Source organism: Photinus pyralis, unplaced genomic scaffold, assembly GCF_008802855.1.
Source record: "Photinus pyralis isolate 1611_PpyrPB1 unplaced genomic scaffold, Ppyr1.3 Ppyr1.4_LG1, whole genome shotgun sequence".
NCBI classification, from domain to species: Eukaryota; Metazoa; Arthropoda; class Insecta; order Coleoptera; family Lampyridae; genus Photinus; species Photinus pyralis.
The window spans coordinates 61,748,122-61,769,490 of NW_022170249.1; the positions used below are offsets into that span (position 1 = coordinate 61,748,122).

Consider the following 21,369-nt stretch of genomic DNA (forward strand, 5'->3'; position numbering starts at 1 on the left):
TACGGTTTAGTGTAACACTAGTTTTACTAGTAGACGGCCTTCCAGTTCTTTTTGGGGCATTTTTATACCGCAGCAAATACGTTTTGGCAATCTCTCTACGAAAATTTAGATTTGTAATTTGCCTCCCTGTGAGTTTATAAGTGGTCCAAGCGTTCTGGATGGCAGCATCAAATAACCAAGTAACAAGTGGCCAATACCACTTTTTTCCTCTAATGCTAATGCGATTTCTAGCCAAGTCTTCATCCATCCTGTCGGTACCCCCCATATATTTATTGTACATTCCCACGAGATGCGGACGAGGTACTGCTATTATCCTTTTCTCTGATTTTGAATATCGTTTTACTTGTGCAATAGGCTGTATTCCGTATGATGTAGAACACATAGAAACAACGCCATTATCCACCCATCGAACCATCAATGATACCCTCCTCCTTCGATATTTTTCCTTCGTATTCTCCTCTTTTCTTTTTTGACATAGAGTTTTTATTTGTAAGTGGACAGTCCGATGGAACACGATTTTCTCTTATCGTTCCAGTGGTTCCATAACCCCGTTCTCCCAAATGAGTCAATAATTTAAAACTTGTAAATAAATTATCAACATAAATTTGATAAGGCAACTGCTTCTGCGGTAAACCATCTAACATTATCACAAGAGGTGCCGTTGCTTTTCCAAATTCTTGATCATAGTATTCATTAGAGTTTGGGCTTGCACCTTGGTAAATGTCAAAATTTATTAGATAGCCATTTTCGGAATTTAAACACCATACTTTGTAGCCAAAACGTATCGGCTTTCCACGGATAAACTGCTTACAACTATGACGACCGTAATATTTCACCATAGACTCATCATAGTTCATATGTTGAGTAGGCTTATAATATTTTAAAAAATTTCTTTGAAGTCTATCTATAAGTGGACGTAACTTCCACAATTTGTCATTGGGATTCATTTGGGTATTGTCTGCAAGGTGGAGAAATCTCATAATTTGACGAAACCTATCACGTCTACAAGCATTTTTGATCATCTGGTTACCCATGTCATCTCCGCTGTCCCAATAGAAGTCCTTTCCTGGTAGGATGTTGTATCCTGTGGCAATTAGAATTCCAATAAAGCATTTTAACTCACTCATAGATATTTTCGGGTCTGGTAAGTTCAAAAACAATGCATATTTTTTGGATTCTTCTAGAATAAGCAGTAGAATACTTAGCATTAATTCAAAAAGATCCACAGGCGACTTATCTTGAAATGCACTGTAATCGGGAATAGGAAAATCTTTTTGCATGGTAATGTTACCATCAATCCAAGTTGTTTTGGTGCGACCTTTAGATTTTCTTTTTTTTGGAGGTGATTTTGTTTTCTCCAGTCTAGTAAGGACTTCTGTTGGATGACTATCGATCTCGCTATCATCGTGACATTTCTTCCTAATTTTAGATTTTCGTTTCTTTGGAGTTGGATTTTTTTTCTCGGGTATTTCAGGTTCTTGTGTTCGCTGATTGCCGATCTCGTTATCATCTTTACCGTTCCATCTAATTTCAGCTACGGCTGATAACTGCCTCCTTGACAAATTATCTATAAGTCCGCCATCATCTTCGTTAGCTGAATCTTCATCGGTTTCGACTGCTGCATCCGGAGGTGAAATGAATATTAGAGGATCACTATCGTTGTTAGTGTCCTCAAACACCATATCAAGGGCCTCTTGTAGGCTAAACCCGTGTCTATAAAAGAATATCAATTGAAGCATATATCACGCTAGTGTTACCATATGGTAACAGACATCTTCTTGTTCAAAAATCATATTGAAAATTTTATTCAGTCTATGCCAAGTAAATACTAATCAAAATAGTAGATATTTGGCAATGTAAATGCCACAACAATAAAAGCTTATCATAAAAAGTAAACACGTTATTATACTTACTCAAATCTGATGTCCATGATTTCGATCAACAAAAACTTCAGTCGAGAAAAATACACACAAATATCTACAATTAACTTCAACTGAGGTTATATTGTTTACTAACGTTATATACAGGTTTCTGTGGTCAAAATATTACAACTGTAATGTAGGTATCTGCAATTATAACAGAAACCTACCTCATTTTATGTAAGTACGTTTGCGTGACCATACGGTAACACCAGCCGCTGGAGGGTTAATTTCTTCCCATTTAGAAGTATTAATTAACTATAAAATAGATGATGTTAAAGAGTTCGCAGAGTATAAACTTTTAATTATACACCAAACGTTAATGTAATTCTTCTTTCGTTTATTTCGCTAAATAGGCGCAAAAGCAGATATCGTGGAGTTTATTTATAGAAGGCGCGATTGCCAAATTTCGGATGTAGTTAGGGGCTATGAGTAGAATCGTACATTTTTGCAATTATACGCTGGATGTCATTCAGTCGCAGTTATGAAATTGCGTTTGTATATTCAATATACACACCAAAGCTCCTGCGCGCGCTCTTCACAGCAAAGCGCGGAACTAAAATATACTCATTAATTTTACAACCATATCTTTTCGACATCTTCCTGAAATTGCTTCCCCCTCACCCTTAGGGGCTCTAGAGTGAAATAACACGGGAAAACGTTTCGACATCCGAAACATACGTTTGGATATATATATATATATATATATATATATATATATACGCAATAAGTAGTCACTTCCGTTACACAAACTGGGCGACCTGACTTCCACCAAAAGAAATACACCTAGATTTTTTTTCAGTCTATTAATAAGTTTAGGGGGATGTGCTTTATCAAGTTTTCTAAAGAGGGGAAGCGATTTCGCTTGTTTATTTTTAATATATATAATATATAACTGCAGTCATATTCTCTACCAATTCACTTCCGGTAAATGTGTAATATCTCTCTCGTTGTCACTTCCGGCGATGTTGCCACTACCTTTACTACTAACATTTGGGTAAATGCATTAACGTTTTACTCTATATTTTATAGTGAGTGTCATAATTAATTATTTTGGTGTCAACGAACATATCGCAAGGTAAGTGTAGGTACATGGGTTCAAGATGTACTGAGTCGATTATTGTATGAGATACTAATGTGAAGTGCATTTTCTAAGTTGCACATAATGATAAATTAAAAAAACGTTTCACCAAAATTTTTTTCACGTTTATAGGACTGTGTTCTACTGATTGGCCCACATTTCGTTATCATAACTGCAGTAGTGCTGTAGTCTATGTTTTGCAATGATTATGGTAAATTTGATATATCGCCATCCCCTAATCCAAACGGCTTTTGCATTGTAGAATTTTGTATGATATTATTATTTCTGCTTGGCTTTGTATTTATTAAGTTTTGTCCTATAATTGGATTTTTTTTCTGTTTGGGCATATATATTATTAATTGTTCTTTTTATTTATTATATTTTTCTCCATTTATGGCACTGTTCAGGCGTGCGGCAACAGCGACGGTCATTGGCACACCATGGGGGTAAGTTCTATATTTCATAATTTATAGGCATGTGTTTAGATTTTGTTTATGTTGTTTATAGTTTTTATATACTTAAGGACGTTTTTTTAGGTTAGAGTCGGATAGTGTAGTCGCTACATCACCTTTTATGCGCTTCATTCTGCGGTATTGTTCTAGCGTAGGGCATGATTCCAATATATGGGCATTGTTAGTGTATGATTATTATTATCATTACCATTGTCATTATCATGATCATCATCATGATGATTATCATACCATTATCATTGTCATTATTATCGTCATCGTCATGATCATTATCATCATTATCGTCATCATCATTATCATCATCCTCATCGTGATCGTAGTCGTGGAACATGATCATTATCATTATATTTTAATTTTGTCATATTTTTCTCCGTTAATAGCCCTGTTCCGGCGTGTGTTGACAGCGACTGTCATTGGAACACCGTGGAGTGGAGGTAAGTTCTACATTTGTTCTTTTTATTTTATTTAAAAGGTTTTATTTTTAAGTGACCACAGCTGCTTTACGAACTCAACTTAACTTAAACTTCAGACCTAGAAGGACCAATAAAAGCTATAGCATATCCTGTTTAACACATCAAGGTTTCATACTATGATGCACGTGGGTAAGTCAAATTATGCCATTCGTTTTGCAGCTACCTATGTGTTGAAGATCTAGGTGCGTATCTACCAAATGTATATCAATCTACTTACTACCGCATAAGGTCTGTCGACTGTAGGTGCACAACATTAATTGTACTTAACTAGTAATAAAACAAACATTGTGGAAGAATAAAATAAAAATGTATTCTATTACGTAAAATAAAGGTAACATTTCTTGTAGTTTATAGTCCTTTTTTAGTTTTAATCAAATGTTGTAGCTTTGATTTGGTTACAATGACGCTTCTGTTTATTCCATTTCTTTCAAGAAATTCCTTTATGTCGTTCCCTGCTGGATAGGTACCTTTATTAATGTAGACACTGAACTCTTTTTTTAATAAATGAAGTTCCCGATTAGACCAATCTGGAAATTTAAATGTAGTAGTTAGCAAATTATGCTAATACTTACAGGTTCTCTGTCCACTTCTCTTTGGAACTTCAGCTACACTATCAGCGTCAATTAAATCTGAAAGCGATACCTATGTATATTTGGTTTCTTACTTCATAATCGAAAGTACCTGATGGTCTGTCCTGTACTATCCGAGATGTTTTTGGTGACGCATGGATCGGTAAATCTGAAAAAAAAATGTGTTTGGCTTAGTTTAATAGATATTTATGTATCAAGTACGCAAAATACCGTTTGAGCGAACAAATCGGTATTAAAGACGAGGCGACAGAGGAGCCGAGTCTATAATGAGATAAGTGCGCTAAAACGTTTTGCGTACGTGGTACATACAAAATTTTTTGGTAAAAGCTCTAAAAAAATAGTCTAAACTCTACCTATATGTTCTATCTGAAGTTATCACACTTTAAGTAGGCCGTTAAAGATTTATTTTGCGGACTCAAATGGATACGGAAAGTAACAATTTTGGAGAGCGTGTACCAAAAATTTATTTAGGTACCTACCTGATGGTATTTGCGGTACTGTCCGAGACCTTTCATTAGCTGCAACAGTTATATCTGAAAACGATATCAATTACATTTAAATTTCAATAAATGCTATAGTTGGCAATGGTACCTGATGATAATTCCTCTTGGGGAGAGGAACCTAAAAGTATTAAATGTATAGATAAGTATTGTTTTAAATTAAGGGCCAGTTGTATAACGTCTGGTTGAACTTCCGGTTGAAATCAACCTGCGGTTGAACGTCAGTGATTGGATAAAATGTCAGCCATGATGAAAATAAGGCCCATGATTGACGTTCAACCGCAGGTTGATTTCCACCGGAGGTTCAAACTGACATTATACAACCGGCCATAAGAGAAATCCATTCCGCTACTACTGAAATAAAAATAACCGATCCAAAAAGCCGAAATATCCATCTATCAATACATTTATTCGCCAAATAAATTCCTTAGTTACGATTGTGCTAATGATGGCTTTATTGGTAGAATAGGTTATAGGTGATGGATATCTCGGCTCTTTAAAGAAATAGCATTTCTACTTACAGGGACTTCGATTTTCTCGATCATTCACATCTGAAAGTTCATAATATAGGTAAGTAAATGAAGGTTGTGGAAACAAAAAATAATACCATTAAATCCTGTATTTACAATCTCAATAGATCTTTCGTTTGCATAAAATCCTGGAGGCTCCTCACTTCTTTTATTTATTGTGCCTATAAATATTTTAATGTTTCACAGTAACTGAAATCTACCTAAATTTACCGTCAATTTTGTCTTCCTCCGCATATTCTAGGTTAAAATCTATATTAATCTCTTCCAACGACTTTCCTTTATATTCGATTGGCATAGATCCTTTCTCCATCATCATCAACAATTTTGACACCTTTGCAGTTTGGTAAATGTCAACCGGTAATCTAATACATTTAAAAAAGGTAAGTAGATGATATCTGATGTTTCAGTCGTTGCTTGTTACTTACTCATAAAACTCATCGTGAGTCTTTTGAGTATGCCCCATGAAATTTGCAAACTGTTTTGCCTCTTCTGGTTTTAAACTTAAAATTTGGGTTACAGTGGCAATCTGTTTCCGCAGGTTGTTACTTGAAATAGCTTTAGGGTTTTCAATTTGAATTTTTTTGCACAATGCCCGAATTGCCACATCACCTTTTCCCCATTTAATCGTACTGTCGGGCATGGCAAACACATAGTCATTGTTAGAGTCTAATATGTACTTGTTTCTCTCCGCTAATAAAACATTAATCATGTTTTGCAGTTCTTCAGGTATAAGTATGACAACAGCCCTCGAACCTTTACCGCTGTTGAGTACTCTCTTGTATTTTTGGGTCAATGATCTTTCCACATCCGTAAGTACATGGTCGAAATCTGTGTAGTTGCTCTTTTTATCTGATTTGTAGTCGCTGATCTTAAGATATTGAACGTCACCTATTCGGCGACGATTAAACAAAATTAGTAACGATAAGACACATTGTATTAATAATTTAAATGCGCGTTTATTCTCTTTTAAAAGTAGCTGGGATACGGAGTCATTTGCCAACTTAGTCACTTCGTCTCTAAACTTTTTCACGTCGCTCACCAATGGTAGTAATAGCGGCTTTTTCCAACGCTTTTCTTGAAGATCTTTATTAGCTAAAGACGAAATTTCTATGGTCCATCGCGATTCAACCAGTTTCTTAAAATTCTTAATATTCGTAAGCCAAACCTGGGCATCTTCCGCCGATTTACATCTGAAACCTTTACTTTGTTTTAATACCAGGTGTGTAAGTTCATCGCATGCTAATTTTAATGAGGTTCCTAGATGCATAGCCAAACTTGGAGTTTGAAATGACTTCTTTTCGTGGTCAAAACCACTAATCTTCCGAACTGCCATTAATACAGTATCGAAGTGTTTAGGATGCAATATATCTTTAAAATTAGCTTTATTATTATTGGTTATCATGCGAAAATTTAATAATATCCTTGAAAGTTCACGCATTCTATTACTGCATGAATAGGCCATTCTTTCACGCCTATGTTTTTTTAAATAAGACTCGCCAAAATTGGCTATTAAAAGATCCTTCTTCGCTTCAAAAGCAATGTCATCTGGTTTCATTATGTCAAACACCTAAAAAATCCTTGCTGTAGTCCAAATTCTAAGCTCTAGGAATTTCTTTTCAAGCCATAAATTGATAAATCTTAATATACATGTACAGGGTGTCTCTAAAAGGTCTGTACAAAGCGCTAGCATGGGTTCTTGGTATCAAAATAGGTCAATTTAACCCAACTTACCTCTATCCTTCGGTTAGGCGCTATCGACCGTCAAAGATCTTAAAAAAATCGTATTTTTTATGGTTTTACGGATTAAAGTAAAGTTCGGGATGTGAATGTCTCATGTAAAAAGGGTCTTTATAATATCATTTTTTTAAATTGTAGCTGCTATGTAGATGGTAAAATACTGGCCATCCACATCTAAAGAGGTGTAAAACTTTTTAACGGTCATATTAACAGTTCTGAACTTTTACCCACAGTAAGACAGTTTAGTTTCAAGCATTTTTTGTCTCTTGATGAATTTCATTATCTGTGATGGTTTACGAAAAAAAAAAACTAAAATGATGCACGACATTTACAATAAGTATGAATGTTGCAATAGAAAATATCTGTGCAAGTTGGAAATAGAGGTAGGCTATGAACAATCGCATTGGTAGTGATCCCATTGCCATACATCATACCCCAGATCATACCTAAACTTTTTTTTTTTTTGGTAAACCATCACAGATAATGAAATTCATCAAGAGACAAAAAATGCTTGAAAATAAACTGTCTTCCTGTGGGTAAAAATTCAGAACGGTTAGTTAAAAAGTTTTTTTATTTTACCATACCACCTACACAGCGGCTACAATTAAAAAAATGATATCATAAAGACCTTTTTACATTCACATCCCGAATTTTATTTTAATCCGTAAAATCATCTTCCGATAAAATAAAAAGTACGATTTTTTTTAAAGATCTTTGGCGGTCGATGGCGCCTTACCGAAGCACTTTTGGATAGACGTGAGTTGGGTCAAATCGGCCTATTTTTATAAAGAACCTATGGTAGCGTGTTGTACAGACCTTTTAGAGGCACCCTGTATAGTCTTCGCATACGAGCATTATATGAGCAAACTTATTTTTTATACGTAGATTGTAGATACATTGGCATCTTGTAATGCTTCTCCAAGATTCAAAGAATAATTTTACATATGAAGTTCTCAATTTTTTAGTTTCGATTTTAATAGGGATTTGGTTGAAATATATGGAACTAAAATATATTTCAACCAAATCCCTATCAAATGATAATACCAAAATCTGAAGTTCCTACGTAAAATTTGGTTTCTATGCATCAGAGTTTTGCCTATTCCCCGACCAAGTTGGTAAATAAGTAAATGATGGTTTTTCTTAAATCATCCAAAATTTGTATTTCAAAATTCTTTCTTGCTGCATTTGTGAGAATTTTATACCTAGAAAATTGAATGTTGTTGAGATTTCTAAGAGACACACGCGAAAGGACGGATAAAATACTCGCACCACTGTTTCTTAATCTATGAAAAATATGGTAATAAAACTTCAAGGAAGAGTTCAGTAGAAGGGTAGAATCTATCAGATTTCAAACTCGGAATTTTGCGCTCTTCCGATTTTAGGTGACTAGTTCACACATTTCTTTAGTAAAATGGGCATTAACGATATGACACATTGTACATCTCTTAGATAGCTCAGCAACATTTAATTTTCTAGGTGTAACATCCTCACAAATGTCGTTCGCATATATTATTGTTTTATTTTGCAGTGACTAGTAACTTATGGCTTCAAGAGAAATGTTACATTTTCAAGGTAATTTACCTGCTCTTTGACATTTAACTTGGAGAGAACGTTTGTAGGGTCCATAGCGCATGCAGTCACTGTTTGTGATAAAGACAAAATTTTGCTTTGATTCTTTTCGGAATCTTTTAAAAAACACGACTTTACATGGCGTTTTAAGTATTGTCTTGCAAATATTCCCTTGCAGTACGCGCAAGGGTAGTACTTAATTTTAATTTTCGGTTCCTTTACCAATTTTCTATTAGGGCGAACATTTCCATTTATAAATAATTCAAAATTAGTATCGTTACGTAAAATTGCAAAAGCACGGCGTCTTTCTTTGCTGTTTTTTGGCAATTGAAATATGGTGTGGACTTCTTGTTCACTACCATGATTTCTTTTAACATGCCGCATAAAGTTCAACGTGTTAATGTCTTCCTGGCAAAACTTGCAATGTACCACCTTCTTCTGGTTTTTCTTTAGCCGCTATTGAGAACATACTAGGTAAATTTATTCAACACACTACCTACCCGTTGATGCATACCTTCAGTACATTTGATAACGGTTCACGAACATTGTCTTCAATCTGAGGTCTAGCATCTGCACTTACGTGTGGTGATGGATGCTCATTTTGACGTTTGTCGATCATTAAAGTATCATTGATAAGATTAGTATCACCAGTATAAGGTAGATTGTTTAAAATTGATATGCCACTGTTAGTATGTTTCTACAAATAATCCTAAGTAATAAATATCTAACAATTCAACATCTAAAAGATTAGGTATACCGTGAAAATGGATACGTCCTGGTGTATAATTATACTACTACGACGTATATTTGCTAGTTTACCATGTGAATAATTTTCGTTACCCTCCTCGATAACGCTTTTAGTGAGATCATACGATACCTCCGAATTAGTAGATGTTGTATCGTCACTGTTCGGTATAAAATCGCGATCTAGATAAGAATCATCGACCGACGGCTCTGACCCTGATATGTGGCTGCAATTACAAGCGATTAAACCACAGGGTTTTGATACTGGCTGAACATTCTCAAACTTTTCCTTAAAATCGGTTAACTTGTTATGGTGCCCATCATCAAAGTTGCTTTGATTTATCCAATCCTGTGGAAAAATAGCGCATGTACTGATGGTATGGAGGGGTACCCATGCAAATACTAAATTTCAAGCGCCTACGACCTTTCGTTCAAGAGTTATTGTGCATACGGATAGACGGACGGACGTAGGCACGATTTTATGAATGTCCTATCTGGTCCTTACATAGCTAACATATATTGGTCAAAATCAATATATTCATGGCCAAAAATTAACTTGGGTCTCGATACGATCATTGTGACTCTTTTTGAACGAAATTGGCGCATTAATTGGCTAAATCCATGTGATCACAGGAAATTCATACAATCGATACAATGATTTACAAATTTATCGAGGAACAGCATTTTTCGGTTTCCATAAAGAAACTGACGGATAAATGCGCATTGTGATTAAATTTAAAGTGATTAGTCAGAGAAACGAAATCTTCACTCCGCATTTTAGGAGTGAAAATAGTACCTTGCCTCTGATTTCAGGAAAACTATGTTAAAATTGTTTCATAGATAGAAAAATAATAAGATCTTACGATAGTTTTTGCAGTACTGCTGCATACATCCAGTGGTGGCTCCAAAGGCGGAGTAGAACTTTGGATGTTCAAAACATCCGAAGATGTGGGTACATCACAATTATCTTCTGGTGGCTCCAAAGGCGGAGTAGAACATTGGATGTTCAAACCATCCGAAGATGTGGGTACATCACCATTACCCTCTATATAGAAGAATAAAAAATAAACACATAATTAAATGGCAAAACACGTCATGCTGTTTGTTGCTAAAAATTTCCTTTGAAATAAGAGTCAGAATGATAAACCGTTATGAATTTAATAATACAATATCAGCAATTCTCAGTTAAATATAGAAATACATCCACTTACCCTTATTTAGTACAAGTTTAAGTAATTTTCTTCCTCTGGTTATCATGACAAAATAAAACTTTACCGACAAATTTAACGGACGTGTTTACGTTAACACCACGTATAGCAAAATGTATTTGGATTCACAGAAACATGGATGCCAAATTTCGGATGTGACATGGTACACTTTATATGACGGAAGTAACTACGTATAGCATATGAAAACCATATAAGCGATGGTGGCGATAGTGGCATATATGAGAACTAAGTCCAAACTTAACCGATAAGTTTAACACGTAGCCACTTCCAAGCTATTTTTCTTATATGGCATGCCAATGACCTCTATAAGCGAAATTAGCTAACAACAAGGAAAAACGTAGTCACTTCCGAAATTGGAAGTGACTACGTAAAAATGGAAGTGACAACGAATGTTGTGTATCTATTTTGGAAGTGACTTCGTATTGTGTATATGTATATATATATATATATATATATATATATATATACTATGCCATCATATTGCAACCAATTTTGTGGCGTGTACTATAAGATCAAAATTAACGGGTTTGAGAATTTTGAATAGGTCTGTCAGTTCTGAGTTGGATTTTCGTATCTCTATTACTAATCTCGCCAGCTCTCGCATCTTGCGAGAGACGACGTTGATAAAGTGAGCATCGCGATGGATTTTCAAGTATCTGGCCCCGAACTCACAAATAAGTTTGTCTTTTTTTGCGGTCATGGATACTTCATCAGGCCTCATTTTGGGGAACACAGTATTCATAAAATTAAAATCTACTTTTAGATGTTTCAGCATGATATTTTGAGCATCTACCTGTGAATGCTTTACGATGCCGCCATAACTGTTTCTTTGAATATAGACCCAAACATTCGGGGCATGGAATCACGGATTGTCCTATAACTCTTCTTCACTGCTTTTTGTACTTGATTAGAGTCCAAGTAATTTCCCTTTTTTCTCAGGTTAGTGAGTAACTGCTTCCTCGTTTTATTTTTTGGCGGATAGGATAAAATCTTTTGGACCTCGCTTTCCAAAGAGTGATTCCGAATAATGTGTCTGCCGAAACACTGTAGGTACTAAAGATTCACAGTAGAAGCAAAAGTTTTTTTGACGATTTCTCTTTCCATAAATGAAAAGGAAAAAGGCCAACGTGTTTCATTCCTCCGGCATCCCTGACTACAGGGATATCGGAGGCGGGCTGCTCAGGGCTTCCTGACCCTCTTCAGCCAGAGAACGGGATTGTAAGGATGGGTAAAGTTAGGGATGGGAACGGAAGGAACGGAGTTAGGGGAGGGGGAGAGTACTGCTCCAGCATTCGCCTCGTAGATTTCAACATAATGCTAGCATTATGCGAAGCTACGTATGTCTGAGGAAAACCCCCTGACAAAACCCCAGACAGAGCAGTCGGCAGCGGGATTCGAACCCACAACCTTCCGAATAGCATCTGTGAGCGCATCCACTGCGCCACGTGCCTAGGATAAAGAAGGTTCGCGTTCGATGTACTTTGTTCTGATTTCTCCTCGACGTTTGTACATGGCGGTATTTCTGAAGTGATTTGAATAGTATCTGCCACCGGTATTATTGGGGAGACTTCCAAAGTTTCTTCTTCAGACGTCTGAAAAATTAAATATTGTTGATGTTCAATTTGCGTTTGAGCTGTAGCAGTAAATTACCGAATCAGAATCGCTGCAAGGGACATATTCTGGGTCATCATCTTCATCACAATCAAATTCGGGAGGTGTTTCTATCGACCATTACATTGAACAGATTTTTTTAACTGTGTAAGGTATAATAATAATAATAATAAAGTTTATTCGTGTAGTATTATCTGAAGATATTTACACATGTCAATTGTCAAGTAGAGAACACAATAAAACTTAACACTTAAACTTAACAACAAAGTAATCTTCTATACAATATAGGGGATTGCAAAGCAACGTTTCCTTTACTTGTTTCTTAAACAAATGTGTCGGTAAATTTTTTATTTCAGTGGGTAGGGCATTAAAGAACTTTACGGACCAGAAGTTAGGCCCGTATTGTGAGGTGGCTAGCCTCACGAAGGGAGTGCGTAAGTTTTCGCTGTTTCTTGTGCTGTGTGAGTGGACATCTTTGCATGTATTGAAACAGTGTAAGTTTGCTTTCGCATAGCACAAGCAAGAATATACATAAAGCGAATAGAACGTCATTATTCTGAGTCGTTTGAATGCAGACTTGCAGTCAGTTCTGTAAAATAGTCTTGCTACAACGCGAATGACCTTTCTTTGCATGCCGAAAACCCTTTTTGCACTGGCGGCATGGCCCCAAATAGTGATGCAATATGCCATGTGTGACTGGCAAAGGGCAAAGTACGCTATCCTCAACACAGTGGAAGATACATAATTCGCCAAGTTTCGTAGGGCAAATATATTGCTGGACATCTTACTCGAAACTTGATCAACATGGTTGTTCCAGCGGAGTTGCGAGTCCATGTGCATGCCGAGAAATATGCTCCGCTCACTGTAATCATGAGGGGTAGCGAACGGCCTAAGTGCAAAAATGCATTTCTGAGTTTTTGTTTGGTACTAGTACAAATAGGCGAAAAATTTCCTAGTAGTGTCCCACAACGAACGCCGGCTTTTTATATTTCTATACTTTTGAAAGATGTAGCCTTACTTCAACAATACACATTTTCGACTCGTATTAAGCGCTTCTGTGGTTGATGGATGCACAAGAAGGATACGAAATCCACATTGACAATTGATTTATAGCATACACTACAGTGTCCTAGATCTTATGACCAATTTCATCATTTTCAAGGTTGAAATATTTTCAAATGTAACACCCTGTATATAATTTGTAGCGAATCGACGCATAATAATATTCTGCATTAATTCATAAAAAAATACAGGGTATCATATTTGGAAAAAAGCTTTCTCAGTCTTGGAAATGTCGAAATTGGTCATTATTAAATTTAGACCACCCCGTATGCTATTAATCGTCAATCTGGATTTCGCAAATATTCTTTTTGTGCTTCCATCTACCGCAGAAGCGCTTAACACCAAAATTGATCAAAAGGCGTATTGTTGAAAATAGGGCTAGCTCTTCAGAAATGATGCTATCTGAAAAACAGTTGACGATAGGTATCGGGAAACCTGATGAAACTCATCATAAAATTTCTTCAGAATTCCATAAATGAAATAAAATTTGTTCTATTTAAAATAAACAAGTTGGCATCAACTTCCGGTTCCGGTATAACCGTAAGTTTCACCAACTTACATATATTCCAGATGAATTTCACTTATCGACATCAGTAGGTACCTATTGTCAAATTTGCAAAACATCCGAGGTCTTCTTTTTGAGACACAGGTAGCCGACACGCTTCGTGGGACAGTGATCAAAATGTAAAGGTTCTGTATAGGTTTATGCAACTCTAACTCAATACAACTGACCAGACAATGCCGTTTTAAAGTCAAGTTTAATTCAACCTTAACGTTAAGCAAGACGATTGAACAATTTTTGAAATTCCAACCACTTGTACAAATGGTCCTTTATGAAGTCCTTAAATAAAATTCTACAGGGTGTTACTAAATTCGCGCCCACGGAAAATGGGGGCTTCATTCTGGGACAAATACTTTTCAAGATATGAGGTTGCAAAAAATGAGAAAAAAATGAAGAATTACATTTTCTTTTAATTAATCTCATAATAAAACAAAATTGTGGCACGAATATATCTAAACTATAATAGCTGTTCAAAATGTCCTCCATTTGCTGTTAAATATGCTTCCGCTCGTGTTTGGTCGTGGTCGGATGAGAAATGGGATTTTCAATTATCATAATGAACGTATCTGGGCCATATGGAATCCACGTGCAATAAGAATAAGGAATCATCGACGTAGACTTAGTTTAAATTCATTCGTGCCACAATTTCGTTTTATTATTAAATTATTAATTAAAGTAAAAAATAATTCTTCATTTCTTACTCATTTTTTGCAACCTCGTATCTTAAAAAGTATTTGTCTCAGAATTAAGTCCCCATAGTGAGTGGGCGTGAGTTTCGTAACACCCGGTATACTTGCATATACCTTGTAAAACGTACCATTTCATTAGATGAGGTAATATCTATATCTAATGTTTTTTCCTTTTCAGAAGTTGAAGAATCTATGGTGCCGTCCTGTAGTGGTTCGTGGAAGGTGTCGTCCTGTATCAGTGACAACGTTTCATTGATGCTACCGTCCTGTATCGGTGACAATGCTCTGCTGCAGAACCATCGCGTTGACCTCCGTAAACTATTGGACTGTAATAGATAATAAAATATCATACTTATTATTAAACAGTAGATGTAATATAATCGTATTTTTTTACCTGGTGCAAAAATTTTGGTCAGTAGGTCTTTTGACCGCTTTCGGAAATTATCATAAACCTCGAAATACGTTCTTAAACTTCACCATCAACCAGTAAAGCGCACCTACTGACCGTAATATTTAATACATTATTATGTATTATTTCAAAACTGACAATAACAAATATTTGAAAAATTAAGAATTTTGATTGCCTTGTGGCAGCGGAAGGCCTTCCAGGATAAGAAAAAATCGACCATTATTTTATTCCTATTGCACTAAATAATCTTTCCCTTCCTCAGGAAACTACCCCCTCCCCTACAAAAAAAAATTTATTTTCTGACATTGTGGCGGTGGAAGATGAAAGTTGAAAAAAAAAACAAAATGTGGTAGAAAGTTTCTTTCCACTAACCACACCTTTCGGTAATACAGGCGTTTTGAAAAAAGAAAAAAGTGAAATTGTGCTGGATATCGATCCACCCTAATGAATATGCATGTGAAAAATCTAAGTTTTCAACATTGAAAGACCTGAACGACACAGCACTTGAAAATATGTCATTTTTCTTACCATTTTTTGGTTTTTGTAAGTTTTACTCCTGAAGAACCGATTTTAATGCAATTATTGTCGCATACTTTTTTGAACTAGACAATATTTCTGACAATTTAAGCTCTTAACAATCTCCGCAAGTCTAATAGTTTCCGAGATACAGCGCTTCAACTATTGGTAAATATTAGTTTTAAAAGTGTTATCAAAATTTGCGTTTTTTCTTCGCAGAAAGTAAACTTACAAAATATGCACGAAGAATTGTCGTAAGTCGTGAGTCGTAATAAACTTGTTGTTGAAGAAGTGCTAAAAATTGCGGATAATGAAAGCAAATTAAATATGATTTTTGTCTTTTAGTGGAAAAATATCCATTTTTATATACAGGGTGATTCCTATAGTACCTGCCACCGTTTGGGAGCGTATAGGGGGTGCCTAGGGGAAGTCTTTTCATATAGGACACTTGGGGTCGGAAATCCAAAATAAGGGCGCCAGAACCAAATTTATCTTCTGGAATTTCACGCCTGTATGTAGGCAACCCAACCGACCGACGTTTCGCGCGGAGCGATGCAGAGCGAGTTAGCGCGAGGAAGCGACATGGGAGGGAAGGAGGGAAAACGACAGTCAAAAGCAATAACGTTTACAAGTGTTCAACGTGGCCACCGTTGTTCTCAATGCACTTCCTACATCTAGCCAACCACTCCCCTCGAACTCGCGTGAAGACTCCTATGTCCTGGCGAACAGCCTCTCCGGCCATGACGACGCGCGCAATTAAGTCCTCTTCGGATTCGACGGGAGTCTCGTAGACGTGCGCTTCCATCACACCCCACAAGTAAAAATCTAATGGGGTGATGTCGGGCGAGCGGGCAGGCCACTCCACCGCACCTCCACGGCCGATCCATCTGTCCGGATAGGTTTGGTCCAAGTGTTCCCTCACCTGCCGCCCGTAGTGAGCAGGGCACCCATCGTGCTGGAACCAGTGGTCCCAGTACAAGTTCACTGGAACATCCATTAAAAGTTCTGGTAGCACCTCGCGCAGGAAAATCAGGTAATTATGGGCATTTAGACGCGGAGGGAGGATGTAAGGCCCCAGTAGGTTGTCCCCCAGGATGCCAGCCCAAACGTTTAAAGAAAACTTGTCCTGGTATCCTCGCGTAAACGTTTCATGAGGATTGTGCTCCGCCCAGTAGTGGCTGTTACGAGGATTGAAGGTCCCCTCTCTTGAGAATCCTTTCTCGTCAGTAACTAGCACGCTCCTCAGAAAGTTCGGATTAGCTTCTTCCTCCTGGACGACTAAGTTGCAGAATTCCAGCCTCCTTTCATGGTCACCCGGCCGTAACTCTTGCACTTTCTTAAACTTATAGGGGTGTAAGTTGTTGTTGTTGGCGATGTTCCACACTGTGTGTTGACTACAACCCACCTGATCTGCTACAAGTCGAGTGCTAGTACGCGGGTTTGCCTCGAAACGTTCCAACACATCCTCCTCTAAGGCATTTACCAACGGGCGATCGCGATCACGGGCGCTAGTGGGCTGCGAAATAGGAGGAGGTCGGTGTAAACAAACAAACTTTTCGAAATGGGTGCTTAAATGACCCAAGTATCGATGTGCATCACGAATCTGTGTGTAAAGTTAAGCCTCCGTCAGCTTACCTGCAATTGCCCTGTCTCGCACAGTCGGAAGTGAACTTCTTGAAAGACCTGTCTGCAGGGTAACTGACGGTTTGGATACCGCTCAGCGTACGCTCGTCGTGCAGCTCGTGCGTTACCATTTGCCAATCCGTACATGAAGTGCATGTCCGCGTATTCCGTGTTAGTAAAACGTGCCATAGTGTTTATTCACTTGATACGCGTCGTTGCAGACGGGATTTCGTGGGTTTAAACAAAATTCTGATCAAGTGTCAGCCACACATCGCCGCCTGAGATCGCTCCGTGTGCACCGCCGGCCGGTTGGGTTGCCTACCTACAGGCGCGAAATTCCAGAAGGTAAATTTGGCTCTGGCACCCTTATTTTAGATTTCCGACCCCAAGTGTCCTATATCAAAATACTCCCCTACGCACCACCTACACGCTCCCAAACGGTGGCAGGTACTATAGGAATCACCCTGTATGATGCGTTATTCATTAAAACCATAGTGTTGTGAGTAAGCGTTCTGCTACTGTCACAGATCTATATTCGGTGTCCCTTTTGAATGGTCGAGCAAGGTCAGGCAAAAGGAAAAAATTCACAGATTTCGGAATCCATGCAACAGGTAGTGGCTCTTGCTGAAGAAGATGATAACTTTCTTATCATGGGAGATACTGGGGATCCAGAGGATATCAACATTCTAGCTCTTTCTGTGCGGATTTATGGGGACTCCTCACCACAAAGTCCCCCCAAACGAACAAAATGATAAAAATGTTCATGAGGTTTTTATGCGAAAAAAAGGCAAATTTGATTAAAACTGAAGAATTTACGAATTTTTGAAACGCTGTATCTCCAAAACTACTTACACTTACAGTGCCACCAAGCTCAGAAAAGCCCCGGAAAATATGCGAACTAATTTTGAAATAATTCAGGCTGGCCAATAGAAAGCCTGCGAAACGACGCGGTACATTCCGCGCCATAATTATTAATTATGCCGTTCTGACAGTTTGCGCTTCACGTTATTTGCTTCTTGTATTTGCTTTATTTTACGTTTTCCGTCTCCAGTTTATACAAACTCGTCTTTTTCAAGACGCATATAGCTTGGATCTACGATCTGATAAGGTATGTATTCCCTTAAAGTGTTTTTAAATGTAAAACTGTACCTAACCTTACATGAATCTTAGAGTGCTAATTGAGGTAAAACTTGTTCCAGAAGTCCTAAATCATGAGTTTGGAGAGGAAACTTGTTCACTCTGAAGCTCGTAATATAATCCGTAAAGTGGTCGAATTCTTTGATCGACAAAAAGATGCAGGTCGTTGGAGTTTTCCTTTAGAAAAGGCAACCGAGTTAGCTGCCGCTGCAGTTGGGAAGTCAGTTAGTTTTATAAAACAAATTCGCAAAGAATCGGATGAAGCTGGGCCCTCCAAGTTAAAATCTCCTAAGAAAAAACGTCACGTGGAGCCAACAAACAAGATCGATTTTGATGAAGCTGATCAGTGTATTTTACGAAGAACTGTCCAAGAAATGTATACAGTTGAACGTAAGGTACCAACTTTGAATGTGCTCGTAGAAAAAATGCAAGAGAAGATCAACTATACGGGTGGAAGGGAAACTCTTCGCAAGCAATTGTGGAAACTTGGTTTTCGGTACAAGAAGTGTCATGACAAACGTAGGTTGTTAATGGAAAGAAGTGACATCGTAGCATGGCGTTCTCGTTATTTAAGAAGATTAAGAGAAAATGAACAACGTGAAGGTGACAAGAGACCCGTTATATACTTGGACGAAACCTATATCCACCCATCGTATGGAGTGAGTAAATGCTGGCAATCAGATGAAGTATCGGGAGTTTATAAATCCAATAGGGCTGGTCAGAGGTACATCATAGTCCATGCTGGTGGTCATTCTGGATTTGTAGAGGATGGTTTGTTGATATTTAAGTCGCACAGTAAATCGGGGGATTATCACGATGATATGAATCATACTAACTTTATGCAGTGGTTAGAGAAGCAGCTGATACCAAATTTACCAGCAAACTCAATTGTGGTTATGGATAACGCACCCTACCATAGTGTTCAAATAAATAAGCCGCCAACAATGAATAATCGTAAGGAAGTGATACGATCTTGGTTAGACGCAAACAACATTAGTACGACAGAAGACATGCGGAAGGCCGAGTTGTTAATGTTAGTAAAGAACATTTCTCACAGCAAGACATATTATGTAGACGAACTACTCAAACAACATCAACACACCGTTGTACGATTGCCACCATATCACTGTGAGCTTAATCCAATCGAGCTAATTTGGAGTACTATGAAGAGGAAAGTAGCTATGAATAATGTCGGGCAAAGTAATAGTAATATTGTTCAATTGGTAAAAAATGCTTGTGCTGAAATTACGCAACAGGAATGGGAAAAGCATTGCATTCATGTGAAACATATTGCAGAACAAATGTGGGAAGCTGATTGTTTAACAGAGGAATTTATTGAGAGCGTAGAATTTGTTGTGAACACCGGGAGTTCTGATGAGGATGAGTTGTCAAGAGATGATAATGAATGATAAAAGTTAAAGGTTGTGTGTTAATTTAGTCAATGTAAGTGTTATTAATTTCAATATGATTGTTTCAATAACTGTCCATATTTACACACATGAAATGCATCAGAATTCAAAATTGGTTTGAAAATCTAACAATTTTAAATGTGTTTACGTTTTTGTAAATCCAAGTATAAATAAATGATTTTAATGTTTCCCCTTGATGTTATGCAACTCATATAGCGCGTGGCCTACTTATTTATATTTACGAAAGAATCAAATTTTGCATCAGAATGTACGGCCTAAATTTCTAGCGCCCTCGGACACGCCCTGTCAGGGACTTTCTGAGCTTGACTTGTACACTTACACTTGAAACGCTGTATCTCCAAAACTACTTACACTTACAGAGCCGGTTAAGGGCTTGAATTGTCACAAATTTTGTCTCGTTTAGACAAGTATACGACAGTAATTGCTTTAAAATCTGTCCTTCAGAACTAAAACTAACCAAAACCTAAAAATAATAGAAAAAAATGGCGTATTTTCGAGTCCTGCGTTGCTCGCACAGGTCTTTAGATGTCGAAAACTTGGATTTTTGACATCCATATTCATCCTAACAATTTAAAAGAAAAATTAGAGATGACATATCTGATGCAACGTATTATGATAATTTGACTGGACTACATGTCTTTGAACGTAGAACGCAATGTTTAAACACCCTTCCACGTTCGTACATGGTTCGTACAAACTTAGCGAACAAATACAGGCGCGGAATGATTAGTTTTGATTTACTTTTCGAAGCCAAAGGATGTCGAACAGAGGAAAGAAACCTGAATATGAGAAAATAGAAATAAACTACTGGATGAAACCGTGGTACTTGAAAAGGTACGAATTTCAATCATTTGTGACTATTGAAGGAAATAAATAACGGTTCTTCGAATTATGTCAATTATTATTGAATGGATTCAAATACATTCGAATACTTACTAAATTTGATAGAAAAGTCGATTAAAAAAGATTCGCTCACAAACTCTTGCGACAAATTTCGCGACATGTTGGGTCTGAGTTGAACTCTGCAAAATTGTAGCGGTCGGTACGATTGTGCACGCGCCAAGAATTTAGGATTGGCAAAACTCTTCGCCCCGCACCAAGAACAATGCAAACTTTGCTCGATGACCCCTTCCACGTTCGAACTTGGTCTGTTTGCAGGAGTGTACACTCCAAGTTCGATGAAATGAATGCACGTGGAAGGCCTGCTTAAGGCGCTTAATAAAGGGAGCATAATCGTCCGCCATTTTGGTTCTAAAAGTTTAGCGGGAAATTCAATTTACTATAAAGTTACAATGTATTTAAATGATTGATCTTTTTAAAATTACTACTAAACCGGGAGCTCTCATTACAAGGAAAAAATAAAAGTAAAGTTACAATTACTGGGTCTAACATGTAATCAATTACTTATGGTTACTACCTAGTACCTACTGATAAAAGTAATCAAATACTCCCCAGCTCTGTTTAGGAATAAATCAGTTTTATTTGTAG

General features: G+C 37.2%; 3 protein-coding genes and 1 long non-coding RNA gene across 5 annotated transcripts; 2 read left to right on the forward strand and 2 right to left on the reverse strand.

The window, feature by feature from the left end:
• Positions 1-395: 395 nt before the first annotated feature.
• LOC116165360 (piggyBac transposable element-derived protein 3-like) lies at positions 396-1,682 on the reverse strand. Its single transcript, XM_031479738.1, has one exon. It carries the CDS (start codon positions 1,680-1,682, stop codon positions 396-398), a length of 1,287 nt encoding a protein of 428 aa, XP_031335598.1.
• A 987-nt stretch (positions 1,683-2,669) lies between these two features.
• LOC116158591 lies at positions 2,670-4,289 on the forward strand. Its single transcript, XR_004142772.1, has 2 exons — positions 2,670-3,904; positions 3,957-4,289. It is a non-coding gene; the product is annotated as an uncharacterized LOC116158591 (long non-coding RNA).
• Positions 4,229-11,276, reverse strand: LOC116158590. Of its 2 annotated transcripts, XM_031471401.1 has the most exons (15): positions 10,825-11,276; positions 10,477-10,658; positions 9,898-9,962; positions 9,627-9,840; positions 9,384-9,566; positions 8,882-9,325; positions 5,989-7,130; positions 5,774-5,925; positions 5,641-5,724; positions 5,555-5,584; positions 5,125-5,154; positions 5,013-5,066; positions 4,625-4,681; positions 4,516-4,572; positions 4,229-4,470 (listed from the first exon to the last, which is right to left on the reverse strand). In XM_031471401.1, exons 1-15 carry the CDS (start codon positions 10,868-10,870, stop codon positions 4,292-4,294), a joined length of 2,919 nt encoding a protein of 972 aa, XP_031327261.1. In that variant the 5' UTR covers positions 10,871-11,276; the 3' UTR covers positions 4,229-4,291. The 2 variants fall into 2 exon arrangements, with proteins under 2 accessions (XP_031327261.1, XP_031327260.1); XM_031471400.1 differs by having other exon boundaries at positions 9,627-9,962.
• A 6,914-nt stretch (positions 11,277-18,190) lies between these two features.
• On the forward strand, positions 18,191-19,860 carry LOC116165367. The gene is made up of 2 exons (XM_031479751.1): positions 18,191-18,422; positions 18,514-19,860. The coding sequence occupies exon 2, from the start codon at positions 18,526-18,528 to the stop codon at positions 19,858-19,860; it is 1,335 nt and encodes a 444-aa protein (XP_031335611.1). The 5' UTR covers positions 18,191-18,422; positions 18,514-18,525.
• The last annotated feature ends 1,509 nt before the right edge of the window (positions 19,861-21,369 follow it).